The 19,057-nt window shown below is 42.6% G+C and overlaps 1 protein-coding gene across 7 annotated transcripts in view; it reads left to right on the top strand.

The window, feature by feature from the left end:
* Positions 1-19,057, top strand: part of yeats2 (YEATS domain containing 2) — a 118,311-nt gene that overhangs the window by 15,536 nt on the left and 83,718 nt on the right. For 4 of the 7 annotated variants that reach the window (XM_033031443.1, XM_033031447.1, XM_033031445.1 and 1 more), the window contains exons 7-13: positions 1,689-1,850; positions 2,889-3,000; positions 6,240-6,284; positions 7,780-8,050; positions 14,601-14,846; positions 16,408-16,566; positions 17,276-17,373. In XM_033031443.1, coding sequence (XP_032887334.1) covers positions 1,689-1,850; positions 2,889-3,000; positions 6,240-6,284; positions 7,780-8,050; positions 14,601-14,846; positions 16,408-16,566; positions 17,276-17,373 — 1,093 coding nt within the window. The remainder of the gene's footprint in view (positions 1-1,688; positions 1,851-2,888; positions 3,001-6,239; positions 6,285-7,779; positions 8,051-14,600; positions 14,847-16,407; positions 16,567-17,275; positions 17,374-19,057) is intronic. The other 3 variants (XM_033031446.1, XM_033031444.1, XM_033031448.1) reach the window with 1 other exon arrangement.

Genomic DNA, 19,057 nt, shown 5'->3' with positions numbered 1-19,057 from the left:
GCATATATTTACTTACCCATTCTGCCCCCCCCTTCTCCCCCCCCCCCCTGTGTGAGTGTGTGTGCGCGGTCGGTAGCAAAGATCGTGTAGGATCTTTGGTCAGTAGATGCAGCTCACGCTTCGGTCGAGGCTTTCCAGGCGAGTGATCAAAACCTCTGGCGACTCATGGAAACCTTGGGTGGGGTGCAAGGTCACCAGAGGTTTCCATTCAGGTTTCCTAAGTGGGACAGGGGCTTTATAGACCAGTTAGCCTGACATCGGTGGTGAAAAATATGCTGGAGTCAATTATTAAAGAAGTACTAACGGCGCATTTGGATAGCAGTAAAAGGATTGGTCCAATTCAGCATGGATTTATGATGGGGAAATCCTGCTTGACTCATTTTTTGAGGATGTGACAAATAAAATGGATGAAGAAGAGCCTGTGGATGTATGTATTTGGACTTTCTGAAAGCCTTTGATAAGGTCCCACATAGGAGATTAGTGGGCAAATTTAGAGCACATGGCATTGATATGGATAGAGAATTGGTTGGCAGACAGAAAAAAAAGGAGTAGGAATAAACGTGCCCCTGTCAGAATGGCAGGCAGTGGGGAGTGGAGTGCCGCAAGGCTCGGTGCTGGGGTCGCAACTATTTGCAATATAAATTATTTAGATGATGGAATTTAAAGTGAATTAGCAAATTTGCAGATGACACAAAGTTAGGTGGCAGTGTGAACTGTGAAGTGGATGCTAGGAGGTTGCAGGGTGACTTTGACAGATTGTGTGAGTGGGCAGATGCATGGCAGATTGAGTATAGTGTAGATAAATGTGAGGTTATCCACTTTGCCGGCAAGAACAAGGAGACATTATTATCTCAAATGGTGTCAGATTAGGAAAAAGGGAAGTGCAACAAGACCTGGGTGTCCTTGTACACCAGTCACTGAAAGTAAACATGCAGGTAGAACATGCAGTGAAGATAGCTAATGGCATGTTGGCCTTCATAATGAGAGGATTTGAGTATAGGAGTATAGAGGTCCTTCTGCAGTTGTACAAGGCCCTGGTGAGACCACATCTGGAGTATTGTGTGCAGTTTTGGTCTCGTAATTTGAGGAAGGACATCCTTGCCCTTGAGGGAGTGCAGCATAGGTTCACGAGGTTAATCCCCGGGATGGTGGGACTGTCATATGAGGAAAGATTGGAAAGACTGGGCATGTATTCACTGCAATTTAGAAGGATGAGATGGGATCTTATAGAAACATAAAATTATAAAAGGACTGGACAGGCTTGATGCAGGAAAAATGTTCGCAATGTTGGGGGAGTCCAGAACCAGGGACCACAGTCGAAGAAGAGGTGGCAATTTATACCTGAGATGAAAAAAAAAGTTTTCACCCAGAGAGTTGTGAATTTGTGGAATTCTTTGCCACAGAAGGCAGTGGAGGCCAATTCACTGGATTAATTTAAAAGAGTTAGATAGAGCTCTTGGGGTTAGCGGAATCAAGGGATATGAGGAGAAGGCTGGCACGGGTTACTGATTGTGGATGATCAGCCATGATCATAATGAATGGTGATGCTGGCTGAAGGGCCGAATGGCCTCCTCCTGCACCTATTTTCTATGTTTCTATGTTTTCCTAACATTCTGAAATAAGTTGAGGGGAGTTGTTGGGTAGGTTAAGTTTACGTATCTTTGGTTGACTCTTTTGTAACACTGCAGGTATATTCCCCCGGACAAGAGGGAAGACAATGATCAGTCTACCCACAAATGGATGGTTTATGTGCGAGGTTCAAGGAAAGAGCCCACGATTGACCATTTTGTGAAGAAGGTCTGGTTTTTCTTGCATCCCAGCTACAAGCCGAATGACCTGGTGGAAGTCAGGTGAGACTCTTTCTCTCTCTCATCTCGGGAATCAATCCTGGTCGGTTTTAAGTGACCTGAACAAATATTTTGAAACGGGAAGAATTGGTAGTCTGGTAGTTTAGTCACGAGTGATGCTTTTAGTTTAGTTTAGCGATACTGCGCTGAAACAGGCCCTGTGGGAGGGATGTCTGTGTGAGTGGGGGGGGGATGCGTGGGGGCGGAGGGGGTTGTGGGGGGGGCGTGTGTGTAGGTAGGGCGGTGTGTGGGGGAGGGGTGTGTGGGCGGGGGGGGGGGGGGTTGTGGGGGAGAGGGGTGTGGGCAGGGAGAGTTGTTGGGGGAGAGGGGTGTAAGCTCGGAGAAAAGACGGGGGAAGAGCCATGAGAGAAAGGAGGGCATCCCGGGGGAGGGGGTGAGGAGCCAGTGAGGGGGGCCAGAGGGGTAGTGGCTGGAATTGGCGGTGCGATGGGGACTCGCAGCGGGCACTGGCCATTCTCCGCCGGATTCAAAGTCTCCACTCTCCGTTTGGCGACATCTCCGACTCCGGCCTAGGCTGGGTCTCCCACGCTGGGCTGGGTCTCCCACGCTGGGCTGGGCTGGGTCGGGTCTCCGACGCTGGGCTGGGCTGCTTCGGGTCCCTCCGAAAGTCCGGTTGGAAACCTCCGCCGGCCATCCTCGGGTTCAGTAAAGACGCGATGGCGCAGGAAGGGGAGGACTGTCCCGGGGAATGACAAGGGAAGGGACTAATCCGCGCGGCGCTAACTGGCAGGAGAAGAGATCGATCTGCGCATGCGTGTTTAAAAAATGTTTTAAACCTCGCTAACTTTTACGACATTCAACTGATCGGAACGAAACTTGGTGCACTCGCAGCACAGGAGAACGGTGAGTGAACTGGTGAAAAATCGTAGAGCTATCGTGAACTGTGTTTGCGCAAATAGAAAGACCGCCAAACCGGAAGATAATAAGATCAGAGTTTTAGTTATGACTACAAGATTAGTGGGTGATTTATGCTTTTTTCCCATATTACTGTTCTCCTTTTGATTTTTGTTTTCTATTCAGTGAACCACCATTTCACCTGACCAGGAGAGGCTGGGGTGAATTCCCAGTACGCATTCAGATCCACTTCAGGGACCTACGTAACAAAAGGATCGACATAATTCACCATCTGAAGGTAGATGGCTTCTTGCTGAAACTGCTGTAGCTAGAATACATCAATACAATATATTCTATGAAGCTAGACAAAATTGCTGTAGAAACTCAGCGGGTACGGCAGTATCTATGGAGCGAAGGAAATAGGCAACGTTTTGGGCCTATTTGAGCGAAATAAATGGGCAACGTTCTTCAGAAGAAGGGTTTCGGCCCAAAACGTTGCCTATTTCCTTCGCTCCATAGATGCTGCCGTACCCGCTGAGTTTCTCCAGCAATTTTGTCTACCTTCGATTTTCCAGCATCTGCAGTTCCTTCTTGAACATATTCTGTGAGGCTGCTGGCTTTTTTTTCTCTTGTTAACTTATGTTCTGCCATCATTACCTGAAAGTGGGTCTGTAGCAAGTAACCACTGTTTTTATCACTAATCAGAAGAATAATTTCTGCACATATCCATTACAACTGTGGAATAGTAGATGTCAGAGGAAAATCTATAGGCTTGCAGACACAGGAGTGAGTTTCTAAGTCCCGTTAGGTTTAAGATAAACAATAAGATGGTTAGAGAGAATCTGAGGAAGTTCTTTTTCACTAGGGTTGATTGCATTCTAGAATGCACTGTTTGAGTAGGCAGTGGAGGCATGTTTTCTCATAACTAAGTATCTGGATGAGCACTTAACTCACCAAGGCAAAAAAAAAGCTATGGATCAACTCCTCTATTTCTGGGATTCTTGTTCTTGATAGTTGCATGGACCAGGAGTGCCAAAGGGCCTATTTATGTGCTGTTTAACTGCCACCTTTGGTATTCTTGTGTTATCACGATGCTCTTCATTGCCAATGAAGCATTCACAGCTGGTATTGGTTTTATTTTAAAATGTACTCATCAGTTTACATTAAAACTGCTATTCGACTATCAGGAAATCCCAGTGCTTCAGCATCTGCTCACCAGATGATGTTCCCCTTGTTGCCTACCAGATGATGTTCCCCCTGGACCTTGGTCCCCATGTTCCCCGACTGTTTATCATGTTTACCAGACTGATTCCTGGGATGGCAGGACTTTCATATGAAGAAAGACTGGATAGACTCGGCTTGTACATGCTAGAATTCAGAAGATTGAGGGGGGATCTTATAGAAACTTACAAAATTCTTAAGGGGTTGGACAGGCTAGATGCAGAGAGATTATTCCCGATGTTGGGGAAGTCCACAACTAGGGGTCACAGTTTAAGGATAAGAGGGAAGTCTTTTAGGACCGAGATGAGAAAATCATTTTTTACACAGAGAGTGGTGAATCTGTGGAATTCTCTGCCACAGAAGGTAGTTGAGGCTAGTTCATTGGCTATATTTAAGAGGGAGTTAGATGTGGCCCTTGTGGCTTAAGGGATCAGAGGGTATGGAGAGAAGGCAGGGATGGGATACTGAGTTGGATGATCAGCCATGATCATATCGAATGGCGGTGCAGGCTCGAAGGGCCGAATAGCCTACTCCTGCACCTATTTTCTATGTTTCCCCAAGACTCAACTGGGCTGAATACTGATCAGAATTGTGATCCCCACATTCCCTGAGATTCACTGGGTCCCTGTTGCTTGCATTGCCTGAGACCCACTGGAGCCCCTGTACCTGTGCATCACCCCCTCCCCCCCCCCCTCCCCAAGGCTCACTGAGGTCTCCGTTCCTGTGCATTCCAATACCCACCAAAGCCTCCATCCATACCTCTGCTCCCTCTGAAACTCACCGGCATCCCCGTACCTGTGCACCCCTGAACCTAACCAGGCTCACTAATTTATTATAATACTCCTTAAATTCAAGCTAAAATTAATTTGGAAGAGTTGTGGATATTAATAGAAACAACATCCAGTAATCCCAAAAATCCCCACTAGTCCCAACAACCACCATAGTCTCAAATGTGTCACATTTTCAGAGTTTTCCTGTAATCTCAACAGGATGTCACAAATAATAATGTTCAAATGTTTGGTTAAGCACCTCCAAGAATACATTTTTGCTCAGTCACTGATGTTCTTCAATTGCTAATGTGCAACTTATTTGCCTTCCTAAATGAGAATGATACCTTGATTGAACTGTCCTATCTTAAAGACAGCCAAGTGAACACTTGGGCACCCCTTCAGAATAAATTGAGTTCACAGACCCGGGTTCAATCCTGACTAAGAGTGCTGTCTGTATGGAGTTTGTACGTTATTCCTGTGACCTGCGTTGGTTTTCTCCACGTGCACCAGTTTCTTCCTGCACTCCAAAGAAATGCAGGTTTGTAGGCTAATTGGAGTGGTAAAATTGTAAATCGTCTCTAGTGTGTATAGGATGGTGTTAGTGTGCGGGGATCACTGGTCAGTGCGGACACGGTTGGCCGAAGGGCTTATTTCCGTGCTGTATCTCTAAACTAAACTAAAAATGAGGTCATGAACTCGGGTCCTGAAATAGAACTTTACACCTTGTTCTTGGATAGGGGCAAGATTGGTATAACTATAATCAGTAAGCTAGCACAAGAGTGCACGGTATATTGAATGATCTAAAGTTGCAGATGATGGAAGCAAAATGAAGCTTTTGCTGTATCCCATTTATTTGATTTGTTTCTCATCCTGGGTAACATTTTAATTTCTGATATCCATCATCATCTAAACGAGATTTCCAATCAAGATTTATTGTTCATTGTACATTGTAGTAACTACATTGTAGTCAGTTGTTCAAACTCACTTCACAGACTTCCAACATAGTGGTGACTTTAGATATGCAGTTACCTCCATGATGTTTGGGACAAAGACCTATCATTTATTTATTTGCCTCTGTACTCTACAATTTGAGATTTATAATAGAAAAAAATCACATGTAGTTACAGTACACATTGTCAGATTTTAATAAAGACCATTTTTATACATTTTGGTTTCACCATGTAGAAATTTCAGCAGTTTATACATATTCCTTTAATAAAATCTGACAATGTGCACTTTAGCCACATGTGATTTTTTTCTATTACAAATCTCAAATTGTGAAGTACAGAGGCAAATAAATAAATGGTGGGTCTTTGTCGCAAACATTATGGAGGGCACTGTACTTAGGTATTCAATAGGTGGAAAATCTATCTTGCTAAATTGCATCTGTCCAGATGGAACTGAAGTCCAAGGATGTAAAAATCAGTCAGTGATCTGGCAACTGTACAATCACTCCGCTCAACCACATTTCCTCATCAACACTTTTAAATGGTTGTATTGAAGCCACCTTGTGTCATTACTGATCTGTGTTTGATTTTTTTAACAGCTGGACAGAACATACACAGGCTTGCAGACACTTGGTGCAGAAACGGTATGTCTCTCCCTCAATCATTCTCCTCTGCATTCTTCTTTTCCTTCCTACACCTGGACCGTAAAACTTTGAAGATGTTGACTCCAATAGACCTGTTTTCACAGGCTGCCATTCATGTGATCATTGACAGTTATAAATGTAGGACATGAGTGTGGGTCAGATCCTGAAAATGTGGAAATTAAAGTCAAGATGACTAGGTATTAGAGACTGAGCTCCTTCCATGGGGATCAAGAAAGGGATTGGTCTTTACTTTCTATCTGGAGGTTTATCGTAATTTCACTTTGTACGTTTGATGTTTTCTTTGTGAAAGGATAAATCTCTCATTTGAGGGATATAAACTTTAAATTACTGTGCAAGATAATTAGGCAAATGCTATTGTGAGGTATTCCATTGTTCGCTTTTGTACTAGTAACAGTCTTTGTAAAAACAAAGACAATTGTCTGCTTTAGAGCAGTGTCCTGTGTCCGCTGATGATTTCATCCAGTTATATTGTCCAGGTTTTCTAAATGCCACTTTGATTAGTCTGTCGTAGATACCACTTTATCTCCAAGGCAGCTATCTGACCCAGACTGCTTGCAACACTGGTGCCATATAAAACTCCCAGTTGAGATTCTGAATATGAATCATTTCCTTTACCATCCCCAAGGTGACTATTTTCTCCCTCACAACGTTGCTTTTCCCTCATCTTATCTCCAGTTGTAAATCTTTGTTATCTTTAGATTTCTATTCATGATCATTTCTGCAAACTCTTGCTTGTTCTCCCAAGCTCTTACCTTTTTAAATCTGAGACCATCCAGAATAATTGCTCATGCCAGTAACTTGCATGAAACATTGTTCACCTCTCTGCCCACTGACTTATATTTGCCCCCAGTCATGTGCTGCCACGGTTTTAAAATTGTCAAACATTATCAAATTCCCTTCATGGGATCTTCCTCCAACATATTGGCTCATTACCTTGCGTGTCTTGGTTTCAGATAATACTATGAACTGCCTTGGCAAGTTTTACCATGTCGATAGATAGAGCAGCTCGTTACAAACCTTTCCCCATAACAGAGGCATCTTAAACCAGAAGGCATAGCTCAAAGTGACATGTAAAAGGATTACAGGGAATCCAAGAAGAATTAGTTTTTACCCAGATTGGTTGCAATCTAGAACCCACTGCCTGATGAAGTAGTGAAGAAAGAGACACTCATAACAGTTAAGAAGTATCTGAATCAGTGTTTGCAATGCCAATGCATAGAAAGTTCCAGAGTAAGTGCTGATAAATGGGATTGATGTGGATGGGTACTTGGCAGTGAGCACAAGCTTGATGAGTCTTAGCTGTGTAAATCTAACTCCATGGATACAAATGCAGATTATAGTTGTTGTAAATCTTTGTTTTTATGTTGTGTTCCAATGCTTAGACTGGATCAGTGTATTTCCCTACTGCTGATTGGTTTGGCCTTCAAGTTTTGCAATGACGGTGCTCTGTGCATGTTTTGTGTCTCTGGAACAGGTGGTGGATGTTGAACTGCACCGTGACTCTCTTGGGGAGGATTACCTTCCCGCCTCACTGCCTCCTAGTTCCACAGTGACGTTGCTTTCTTCATCATCCTCCTCTTCGTCCACCTGCAGTAGGACACCTCGGTCTGTCACACCCACACAACCTGCATTGTCCTCCACTCCCCCAATAACGTCAGTGGGAGGAGTGCACATCACTGCGGCAGTTTTGAGCTATTCATCGGGAAAGATGTCCCATGATCCATTAGGTGCCACTTCTGAAAAAGGTGAGATGTCTCTTGTATGACTGATAACTCGTACACCCCCTGAACCAAAACACATAGCCACATATACAAAGTCAAAATGAAACAGTCGCGCACAAATCTCAAACCACCTATGTACCTTTTAAACGCTATCATTTTACCTGCTTTTACCCCTTCTTCTGGCAGTTTATTGCATACAACCATCATCCTCTGTGTAAACTTGCCCCTTGGTTCTGCTTTAAATGTTTCTCCTCTTACCTTAAATCTATGCCCCTTGTTTTAGAGTTCGCCATATAGGAAAAATTAACACTGACAATGCTTACAATTTTATAAGCCCCTCAACCACCTATGTTCCAGTTTGAGAATAAACCAGCCTACTCAGTCACTCCTTATAAATAAAGCTCTCCATTCCAGGCAACATTGTGATGAATCTTTTCAGCATTCTTTCTAATGCTACCATATCCTACCTGTAGTGGGGCAAACGGAATTGTACACAATGCTCCAAATGTGACCTTACCATTGTGTGATGCAGCTGCAACATGACATCCCAAGTCATAAACCCAATGCCTCAGTTTATGACCAATGCCATTTCCATATCATATTCAGCTTTGTCACATTTTCAGGGAATTGAGGTCTCTCTGTACATCGTACTGAGAGTCGGTTATTTACTGTACGTGTCGCAAAATCCATTACCTCACACTTGTCTGGATTAACTTCCATCTGTCACTGATCTATGTCACCCTGTATCATTTCACAACCTTCTTGGCTGTCTACTGATGCTTCTGTCACCTGCAAACTTACTAATCAGTCCATCTACATTGTTGTCCAGGTCAATTGTATCTATGACAAATGACAATGGTCTCTCTCTGCAATGTACAACACTGGTTATAGAGTTAGAAAATCAACCCTCCACCACTACGTTCTGCATCCTATTACCTAGCCAATTTTGGATCCATTTTGTCAACACAGCTTGGATCCCTCTATCCTAACCTTTTGGACTATGTGTGGTTTTGTCTGGAGCCTTGCTAAAGTCCATGTAAAGTACATCTACTGCTCTATCTTTCTGAATTGTTTTTGGTTACCTCCGCAAAAAAAACTCAGTCGCATGTGTGAGACAGAATTTCCTCTGCATGAAATCATGTCCTCACCTTTGAGGACATAAATCCTATCCCTTCCAATAATTTCTATACTATCATTATAAATCAGAGAAACACAGCATGGAAACTTGCTTTCTAGCTCAGTCCACTCCAATCATCTATTTATACCAATATTTATCCCATATTTTATTCTCCTCGTGTTCTCTCTGGATAGACTCGGCTTGTACTCGCTAGAATTTAGAAGATTGAGGGGGGATCTTATAGAAACTTACAAAATTCTTAAGGGGTTGGACAGGCTAGATGCAGGAAGATTATTCCCGATGTTGGGAAAGTCCAGAACAAGGGGTCACAGTTTAAGGATAAGGGGGAAGTCTTTTAGGATCGAGATGAGAAAATCATTTTTTACGCAGAGAGTGGTGAATCTGTGGAATTCTCTGCCACAGAAGGTAGTTGAGGCCAGTTCATTGGCTATATTTAGGAGGGAGTTAGATGTGGCCCTTGTGGCTAAAACGATCAGGGGGTATGGAGAGAAGGCAGGTACATACAATACAATACAATACAATTCAATTTATTGTCATTTGGACCCCTTGAGGTCCAAACGAAATGCCGTTTCTGCAGCCATACATTACAAACAAATAGACCCAAGACACAACATAATTTACATAAACATCCATCACATTGCTGTGATGGAAGGCCAAAAAAACTTCTCTCTCCACTGCACTCTCCCCCCCCGATGTCAGAGTCAAAGTCAAAGTCAAAGCCCCCGGCGGGCGATGGCGATTGTCCCGTGGCCATTAAAGCCACGCCGGGTGATGCAAGGTCGCACACCGGGTCTTGTTGTTAGAGCCCCCGGCACGCACTCGCAGAGACCCGCCGCCATTCCAAGCCGCGCGGGGCGGTGCTGTAAGGCCCCGCTCCAGGAGCTCTTCAACCCCGCAACTCGGGCGGGAGAAGTCGCCGCTGCGGAAGCCCCGAAAAGCGGTCTCCCTCCAGGGACCCGCGGGCTCCCGGTGTTACTGTCCGCCAAACCCGCAGTTGCAGCCACCGAATCTCTGGGGGTCGGGTCGCAGCAGCGTCCACCACAGCTCCACCCGCTCTGGACTCGGCCAGCTCCGCGACGGTGAGGTGAGTAGTCGGCACCACAGCTCCCGGTCTTCCTGTTGGAGGCCGCTCCTCATTGCAGCCCCAACGACAACGGAGACCCGATAAAGAAAAGGTCGGGTCTCCCGTGCAGGGAGAGATTTAAAAGTTACCCCCAACCCCCCCACACCACCCCCACCCCCCCACACACATACCCCAACAAAAATAACAAAAACTACATAAAAACATAGACATAAAATAATAAAAACGCAGACGGACTGCAGAGGCCGCTGCAGACGAGAGTCGCGCCGCCTACCGAACATGATACTGAGTTGGATGATCAGCCATGATCATATTGAATGGCGGTGCAGGCTCGAAGGGCCGAATGGCCTACTCCTGCACCTATTTTCTATGTTTTTATGCAGTGTACCTGCTTTACAATTTTTGATTATAACCTTATCGGGTGGGTCATAATATGAATGTCTATTTTCATTTACAGCAGACTCATGGGGTCATCCCTTAGACCTGTGTTAACTCATGGGGTATCTAAGAATCTAAAGATCCAATATATATAATACTTTGCCTTAAATAAATCTAGTCCTTTTGGATATATTTACTGTGCCTCAATGGAGTCTGAAGTAAGAGTACATTTTACCAAATACCAGAGTTGTGGTGTGCTGTGTCTCAAAGCTGCCAGTTGGCACAGTATTTTGAGCAGATTATGTTTAATTCCAATAGATAGATTACAGCAATTGACCCAAGAAAAAAAGTCGATATCTTTGCAAGGAGGTATGTTTATTTCTTGAAAACTATATCAAGAATCATTGTGACATTTAGATGAGAAGTCCTGACCTACGATCTACCTCATTGGAGACCCTAGACTATCTTTAATCAGACTTTACTGGATATTATATTGCACTAAACATTATTCCCTTTAATCTGTATTTGTACACTCTGGATGGCTTGATTGTAATCATGTATATTTTTTCCGCTGACAGGATAGCATGTAATATAGCAAAAAGGCTTTTCACTATACCTCGGTACACGTAACAATAAACCAAACTAAATGATCACACAGTTTATTAATATCCACCATTTTAGCTTGTAGGCACATATTTGGGCAAAGCAACTGCCAAATTATTCTTCAGTCAGAGTTGTCTCCTGGAATGGAGGGGATGAAAGTTAAAATACTACAGAACAAAATCAAATGATTGGAATGTTGTTTACTCTATTATTTGTCATCTCGACCACAATTAATATGGGTCACTTTAGAGTTGATTCACACACAATCCTTGCATTCCAAACTGGAAATATTATCAGCCTGTGTATCATCATAACCTGAAAATATATATTTTTAAAAACCCTGGGCTTCTTTACCTTTGTCATTCAATATTTCCCAAACTATTATCATTACAATAACATTCTGTTTTTCTGCTTTCCCAATTGAAGTAGATGACCTCTCATTTATCTACATCATACCACATCTGCCATGTATTTGACAAGTCTCTCAACTTGACTAAATTCCTATGAGGCCTCTTTGCAACCTCCTCACAGTTCCTGCCGGTCTTGTATGACCAAATCACTGTCAACTCTTTATGAACTGCAGAGATTTCTTTGATCTTTTACTACTTTTAGAATAATTCCCTCGAGTTTATATTGCTCCTCCCCATTCATTTTTACCAAATTATAATACTTTGCATTTTTCTTGGCAGTGTTTTGCAGCTAAATTCACTGCAAATGCAAAGTCTGGGCACATGGCCTACTCCTGCACCTATTTTCTATGTTTCTAAAAGGGCCTGTTTGCAGGCTGTATCTTAAAAAAAAAAACTCCCTGTAGATTCTACCACTCATGTACACATTCAGGGCAATTTAGACTGGGCAATAACATACCAACATGCCTATCTTTGGATGTGAGGGAAAATGGGAGCACCGGAGGAAAGCCATGTAGTCACAGGGAAAATTGAATTGAATCCGGGTCTGTGATATTGTGAAGCCGCAGCTTGACTGGCTGTGCCACTGTGCCGCCCAAAAGAATAAGGGAAATTAAATACCACATTACTTAGCCATGCGTTGATAATCAGCATTACCCAGTGGGGAAGAGAAAATATATAAGTGATGCTCAATGGTTGGGGCTGCCTAAGTGGTGCCCCAACGTAAAGTCATGTTTATTGCTAGAAGCATCAGTCTGGTGAGGTACAGATACAATCTGAAGCTTGTTTGCAGCAGCAATACAGGCACATCAAGTTGGATAACATATAAAAACAAAAACTATAAATCTGTACAAAAATTGCAGAAAATTCTACAAGACAATGAAAAGAGAGAGAGACCAAAATTAAAGACACTAGTGCAAACACAACAAAGGGGACAATTCACAATTAGTAAATCAAATACACGATATTGCAACAAGACAATAGCATTCCATCATATAGTGTCGGCCTGTGTGCTCCTGTGGCACTGCCCTGATGTGGACCAAGGCACACCCTTGCTGTTTTGACTTTCGTTCCCAATGCTCCCTCAGAAGTGTGGGTTATTGGAGAGAGCCGGTTGGTGAACTGCCAAATTACTGAGCTTTCATGTATGGATTTACACAACTGTGCACAAACACAAAACCAGATGTGTTGTCACACACGTGTACAAACTGCATTCCATACCTGGTAAATACATAGAAATGCATGAAACATAGAACAAACATGGAAACATGTATGTACATATCCACTCTAAAAAAGTTAAATGTCACATGCTCGTATATAAATACCAGAAAACATTGACTCGTGTGTAAACTGCAAAGCAACCACTGAATCACAAACCAGAAATAGTTCCAACCTGGGTGCTCCAGTTTCCTCCTACGTCCCACAAACATGTAGATTGGTGGGTTAGTGGATCAGTGTAAATTTCCATTAGTGTGGATGATGGCTAGATTCAGGCGGGTTGGATTTGTGGATGTGGGGCATTGATGGGAATGCATAGAAGATAAAATGGTTTCTGGTAGAATGATTTAATAGGGATGTGTGATGTTCTGCGCAGACCCTGCAGGCTGGAAATCCTGTTTCTGTGTGATATCAACAACACTTATTTTTGTACAGATGAATCCTAATTCTGCGAAACATGTTTGTTTACATATGTTCAGGTCAAACTGGGACACACAAAGTGATACGTGGGTGGTACAGCAGCACGATGAGTAGAGCTGCTGCCTCCAATTTGAATGCAAATACTGCACAATAGAATCTCAGTCTGTGGTGCAGTGTTGTTTATAAAAATAATTGTCGCCCAATACTATTTGTTTGTCACCATCAGTCTGTCTACTTCCTTGAGCAATAGGTTGGGTTAAATTATAAAATATTTGAAGTCCAATGAAACCATTAATCTATTTAAAATAATTAGTTTGAGTGTCTGAATTTATAAGCTAATTCCCAGCCCACTTAAAAAGAGATAAGAGACAGGGAGAAGGGTGCTAGCTGGTACAGAAAAATGTCTTACTTTCCTTCTATAAATGCCTTTGACTGACTCCATATTGAACATCGATCACTTGTTCTATGTTATTCAACTTTTGCATCCACTCCCTACAGCAATTTACAGCAATTTACAGCTATCGGGGCAATTTACAGTGACCCGATCACCTAGATGCCTGCACCTATTTAGGATATGGGAAGAAACAGGAGCAATGGGAGGAAACCCATGCAGTCAGCGGGTGAACGTGCAAACTCCACACAGACACCACACTCGGTCAGGATTAAACCCAGGCGCTGTGAGGCAGTAGCTCGACCAACAGTGTCAATATGCTACCCTAATGATGTGCTTAGATTTAAAGATTGTGCAAGAAAGATTTATCAGATTTAAAAAAAGGCATCTAATAAGATTGAGGAGAATGAGTCTATATTCCGTGGAATTTCGAAAATGAGCGTTGATCATTAAAGAAATCCTATTAACCTGCTTATGGTTTTGTCTTATGACTAGCTGGTGTGAAGCTCAGCTCAGAATTGCTTGCAGATTAGCACTGGTAGCATTCTTGGGAATAGTGTGACATAGTGTCATAACATTGACATTCCTACTGTACTGCTCCAGTCACCTGGCTGAGATTCTGACTTCTATATCTTTCTATGCAGAGTTTGTGCATTGTTCATGAGACCATGTGGGTTTCCTCATGGATTGGTCTGGTGTACTCCCATGTCCCAAAGACATACTGATGGGTAAATTGCCTCTGGTGTAGGAGGGTGGCAGATAGAAATTGATTGGACAAAACAGGCTGCAGGGAAATGGTGGGGAATGGGACTGGTGGGATTGCTTTTGAGAGCTGTCATGGTTTTGATGGGTGGAACAACCTTTTCCTAAGTTTTAAGAAAACAGATCCTTGGCTTCAGCGGTAAGAGTAAATGTTTCCACTTTATTTATTTTTCCAGTTAAGTTGGAGATGCCTATCAAAAAAGAGCTGGGCTGCAGCAGTCACTCAGGACATTCATCCCTGGAGCGCACACCAACCAGGCCAGTGGCCACTCAGAAGGTGACATTTGGATCACACGGTAACTCTGCTTTCCAACCGATCACGGCCAGCTGCAAGATTGTTCCTCAGGAGCAGCTCCCCAGCTCTGCTGATTCTCCGGGGAAATCCTTCCAACCCATAACAATGAGCTGCAAAATTGTGTCAGGTGGGCATATTCTAATATCAATGTTCCCAATGCTTTATCTAGGAAAATCTGAAATAATAAATCTGAGGTGTAGCTGATGTGAGAAAAAATGTTTTCAAAGAGTCATTGGATTATAATTGGAAAATGTGTGAGGGAGGGAGACAAACAAAATCTTGTTTAGACTCATCCATCAATTTTGAAGGGAAATAGAGAAGAGATCCTGTATGCGATTTACCAAAATGAGTGGATGAAAGGGAATAAGGTAATTCTATCGCATAGTTCTCCTGCCTTTTTCCTACACATGTCAGTGAGTTGCTTTGGACTTTCAGTAGCTTCTGTTTACCCCAGTGTTACCTTTAACATCCAATATCCTAGATATACATACATATAGATAGACAAGGGCTGACTAGGAATAGTCAGCATGGTTTTGTACATGGGAGATACACACAAAGTGCTGGAGTAACTCAGTGGGACATGGGAGATTGTGTCTCACGAATCTGATTGAGTTTTTTGAAGATGTAACCAAAAAGGGTGATAAAGGCACGGCTGTAAACATTGTATAGATGTATATATGGATTTCAGCAAGGCATTTGACAAGGATCGGCATAGTAGGCTGCTCAGGAAGGTAAGATCCTACCCGAACCAAGGACAGTTAGCTGATTGGCTTCATGGAAGGAAGCGGAGAGTGATGGTGGAAGGTTGTTTTTTGGACTGGAGGCCTGTGACTAGTGGTGTGCCTCGGGGTTAGAATGAGAACCGAATAATGAGACTGATAACTTAGGTTTATTATTATACATGTACTGGGGTAAGGTGAAAATCTTTGTTTTGCATGCTATCCAATATTATACATAAATACAATCAAGCAAGATTCAAGTTCAATAGCTCAAAGGTTATGAGGAGAAGGCAAGATAATGGGGTGAGAGGGACAGATCGATAAGCCATGATTGAATGGCAGAGCAGACTTGATGGGCTTATTGGCCTAATTCTGCTCCTCTGACATAAACTTATAAAGGTCAAGCAAAGGGAAAGATACAGAGTGATAATATACTGTAGTTTTAACCATTGTAGCACACCAGTTCAAAAGAAAAAGTCCTATATCCACATTGGGGTAGAGTTGAATCAAACATTCTCCCATCTTATAGAAGGACCGTTCAGAAGCCTGGTAACGGGTAGAAGCTGTTTCTGAGTTTGGTGATGTGTGCTTTCATGCTGCTATATCGTCTGTCTGACGGGAGCAAGGAGAAGAAGGAATGACCACCATGTTACCTGAAGTTGATAACTAGCTCCTTTGTCTTGCTGACATTGAAGGAGAGGTTGTTTTCCTGACATCATGTTACGAAGTTCTCTGCTTCCTTCCTATACTCTGTCTCGGGAATGATTCATAATGATTTTCATTGCCTTAGGATATTCAGATCATTTTAAAATCAGTTGAGTAACTGGCTAATCATTGCACCAACCATTTTTATTTTCACAGCTAGCTTCCACAAAGAGCAATATGACAATGAACTGGAGTTTGCTTTAATTGTGTTGATTTAATGTGAAAATATTTTCAAAGGCACTAATTAACCTTACCCTACTGTAGGATCTCCGATTTCAACACCATGTCATTCTCCTTTACCACGCACACCAACCTCTACTCCTGTCCACATGAAGCAAGGATCATCTGTCTCTGTTATAACTAACCCCTACATTATAGTAGACAAGCCTGGACAAGTGATTGGAGTGCCAACGTCAAATACAGGTATGGACTATAACTAATCACATGCACCACTATTAGTGTGACGCATGTTTTACCTCATCCACCCACTGCTTCTACAGGGAATTCAAGTTAAGACATGTTGAGTATATTGTCACATGTACAATACGGTGAGGTTCAGGTGTAATGAAAATCTTTCTTTGATCAGCATCACAGGTACATAGACTGGGATAAATACATAAAACATAAATTATACATAAAATACACATGCAATTCTACAAGTCAGTAAAAATAAAAAATGCTGTGGAAAAAAAGACATTTGTGCAAAACACGATTAGAAAAATAAACAAGTTTATGATAGTGCAAGAAGTGGTCTATAGTGTTCTATTGTCCAAGGTAGGATTAGGGTTGCATGGTTGGTTCAAGAACCTGACAGTTATTGGAACGTGTTTCTGAAGCTGGCAGTGTGCGTCTTCAAGCTCCTATACCACCTGCCCGGTAGCCTGAATGATGGGGATCCTTGATGATAGATACCACATTTTTGAGGCTGATGTGCCATGACGGATTGGGCTGAGTCCACAGCTCTGTACATCCTTTTGCGATCCTGTACATCCATTGAAAAAGAGGCAGGATTAACATTTTAAATTGATGTTCTTGCATCAATAGGCTGAAATCTTACCATTTTGTCTCTTTCTACAGCTGTTTGAACTATGTTTTTCAAATTCAGATTGATTTATATATCTCTTGTTTGAAGCAGGAAGTCCCACAGCCAAGCAGACAGGCATTTCACAAGGTACGCATTCACCCATCCCAAAAATCCATGGCAGCAGCTTCATTGCAACAGCTGTTAAGGTAAGGGTCTTTCTGATATGTTGAAAATGGCTTTATTGAAGTGCTGGTGTACATTGCACTAAATCCCGTTCTGGATTGATTCTGTCAGCAAGGAACATTGACATTGTGGATTATAAGTGCCAAAAATCAATGTTATCCTAGTCCGACATGTGCCTAAACTCGAAGAGATATACTTTGTCCAGTCTCTGTGGCTGACGAGTAATTAATGAAGAAATACTGGTTGGAGACACAAGAGACTTCAGATGCTGGAATGCCGAGCAAAGAAAACACGTCTGGAGGAACTCAGCAGATCAGGGACCATCTTTGGAGGGAAATGGGCAGATGACAGGACGTGATCCGTCTGTAGATCTTTGCTGTCTTGACCTGAAATATGGTGCAAAAGTTTCCCATCTCAGCTGCTGCCTGGCCCACTGAGGTCCCCCAGCAGTTGGTTTTATTGCTCAAGAAATCCTGGTTACTTCATTAGTAGGAAAGTACAGTTTAGAAGTTGAAGTAATATTGAAACATAATTAGGAACTGTTAACCTGTCATGCATGCTATGAACAAGAAAACACAAATGTAAAATAAATGGAAAACAAAGCAGAGAAGAGGTTAGTTTTTATCAAAGTGCAGCTGTAACCTGAAATGCATCTTTTGAAAACATTGTGGAGATATCTTCATTGTAAATTTCAAAAAGAATTTGGATACATATTCAAACTTGTAGGTCTACAAGGGACGACCAAAGGAGTGGGACCAAATGGACAGTCGCTTGAGGGGTTAGCTCAGGGGCAATTGGCTTAATGTCTGCCTTCTACATTGCATAATTCTTTGATTCTAACAACAAATTCTAGTCATCTGTAATCATATCAAGTTGGAGACACAAGGAACATGGGATGCTGGAATCCTGTATGGACCACAAACTGCTGGAGCAAGTCAGCGGGCCAGGCAGCATCTCCGGAGGACGTTATATCAATCTGGGCTAAATGCTAGTTCATTTGCAAGTTTGGAGAAGTCTTTATGTAACTCCACAGGTCTGGTAAACCTCTGATTGAACACAATAAAACCAATAATTTCACATCTATTATTCTGTGGGTTCAGGGTCCGGACTGTGGGCTACATGTGTAGTAAGAGCCAGGGGTCAGGAATGCATGTAGATTTGCAGCCAGAGTCCGGGTCTGTCGTTCTTGTAAATTTCCTGCTCCCTCTGAACACATTCAGTTTGCTAGAAAATTTAATTATACTATGTCTAACATGTACAATTTGTGGAAGAAAAATATCTTTAAAGGAGTAACATACAATAGCCCGGGGAATCTGCTGCATCCTGGAGTTTCATTGCATTGTCTTGGTTAACTACAGGAAGTTGCTATATTTCATCAGTACTGGAGATTCCTGTTTCAGAAAGAAGGTGCTGTTCCAAGTAGTGAACCCGAGGTTATGTCAACACTGTAAGCTTGTGTAATATGTAAACAGGTGTGAGCAAAAACAAATCAGTTAGGATAAGCAAATTGCAAAGAAAGAATTTACATTAAAGCAGCATGCAGATTGTTCTGCTATTAAATGATAATTGCGTTCCTAAGAAATCTTGTGCTCTCGAAAATCTCATTATAAAGACGATTTTAGTTTAGTTTAGGGATACAGCTTGGAAACAGGCCATTCGGCCTGCCAAGGCCACGCCGACCAACAATTCCTCCGTACACGAATTCTA

This window comes from Amblyraja radiata, chromosome 13, assembly GCF_010909765.2.
Source record: "Amblyraja radiata isolate CabotCenter1 chromosome 13, sAmbRad1.1.pri, whole genome shotgun sequence".
Lineage (NCBI taxonomy): Eukaryota > Metazoa > Chordata > Chondrichthyes > Rajiformes > Rajidae > Amblyraja > Amblyraja radiata.
This window is presented reverse-complemented; position numbering and strand designations above follow the sequence as displayed.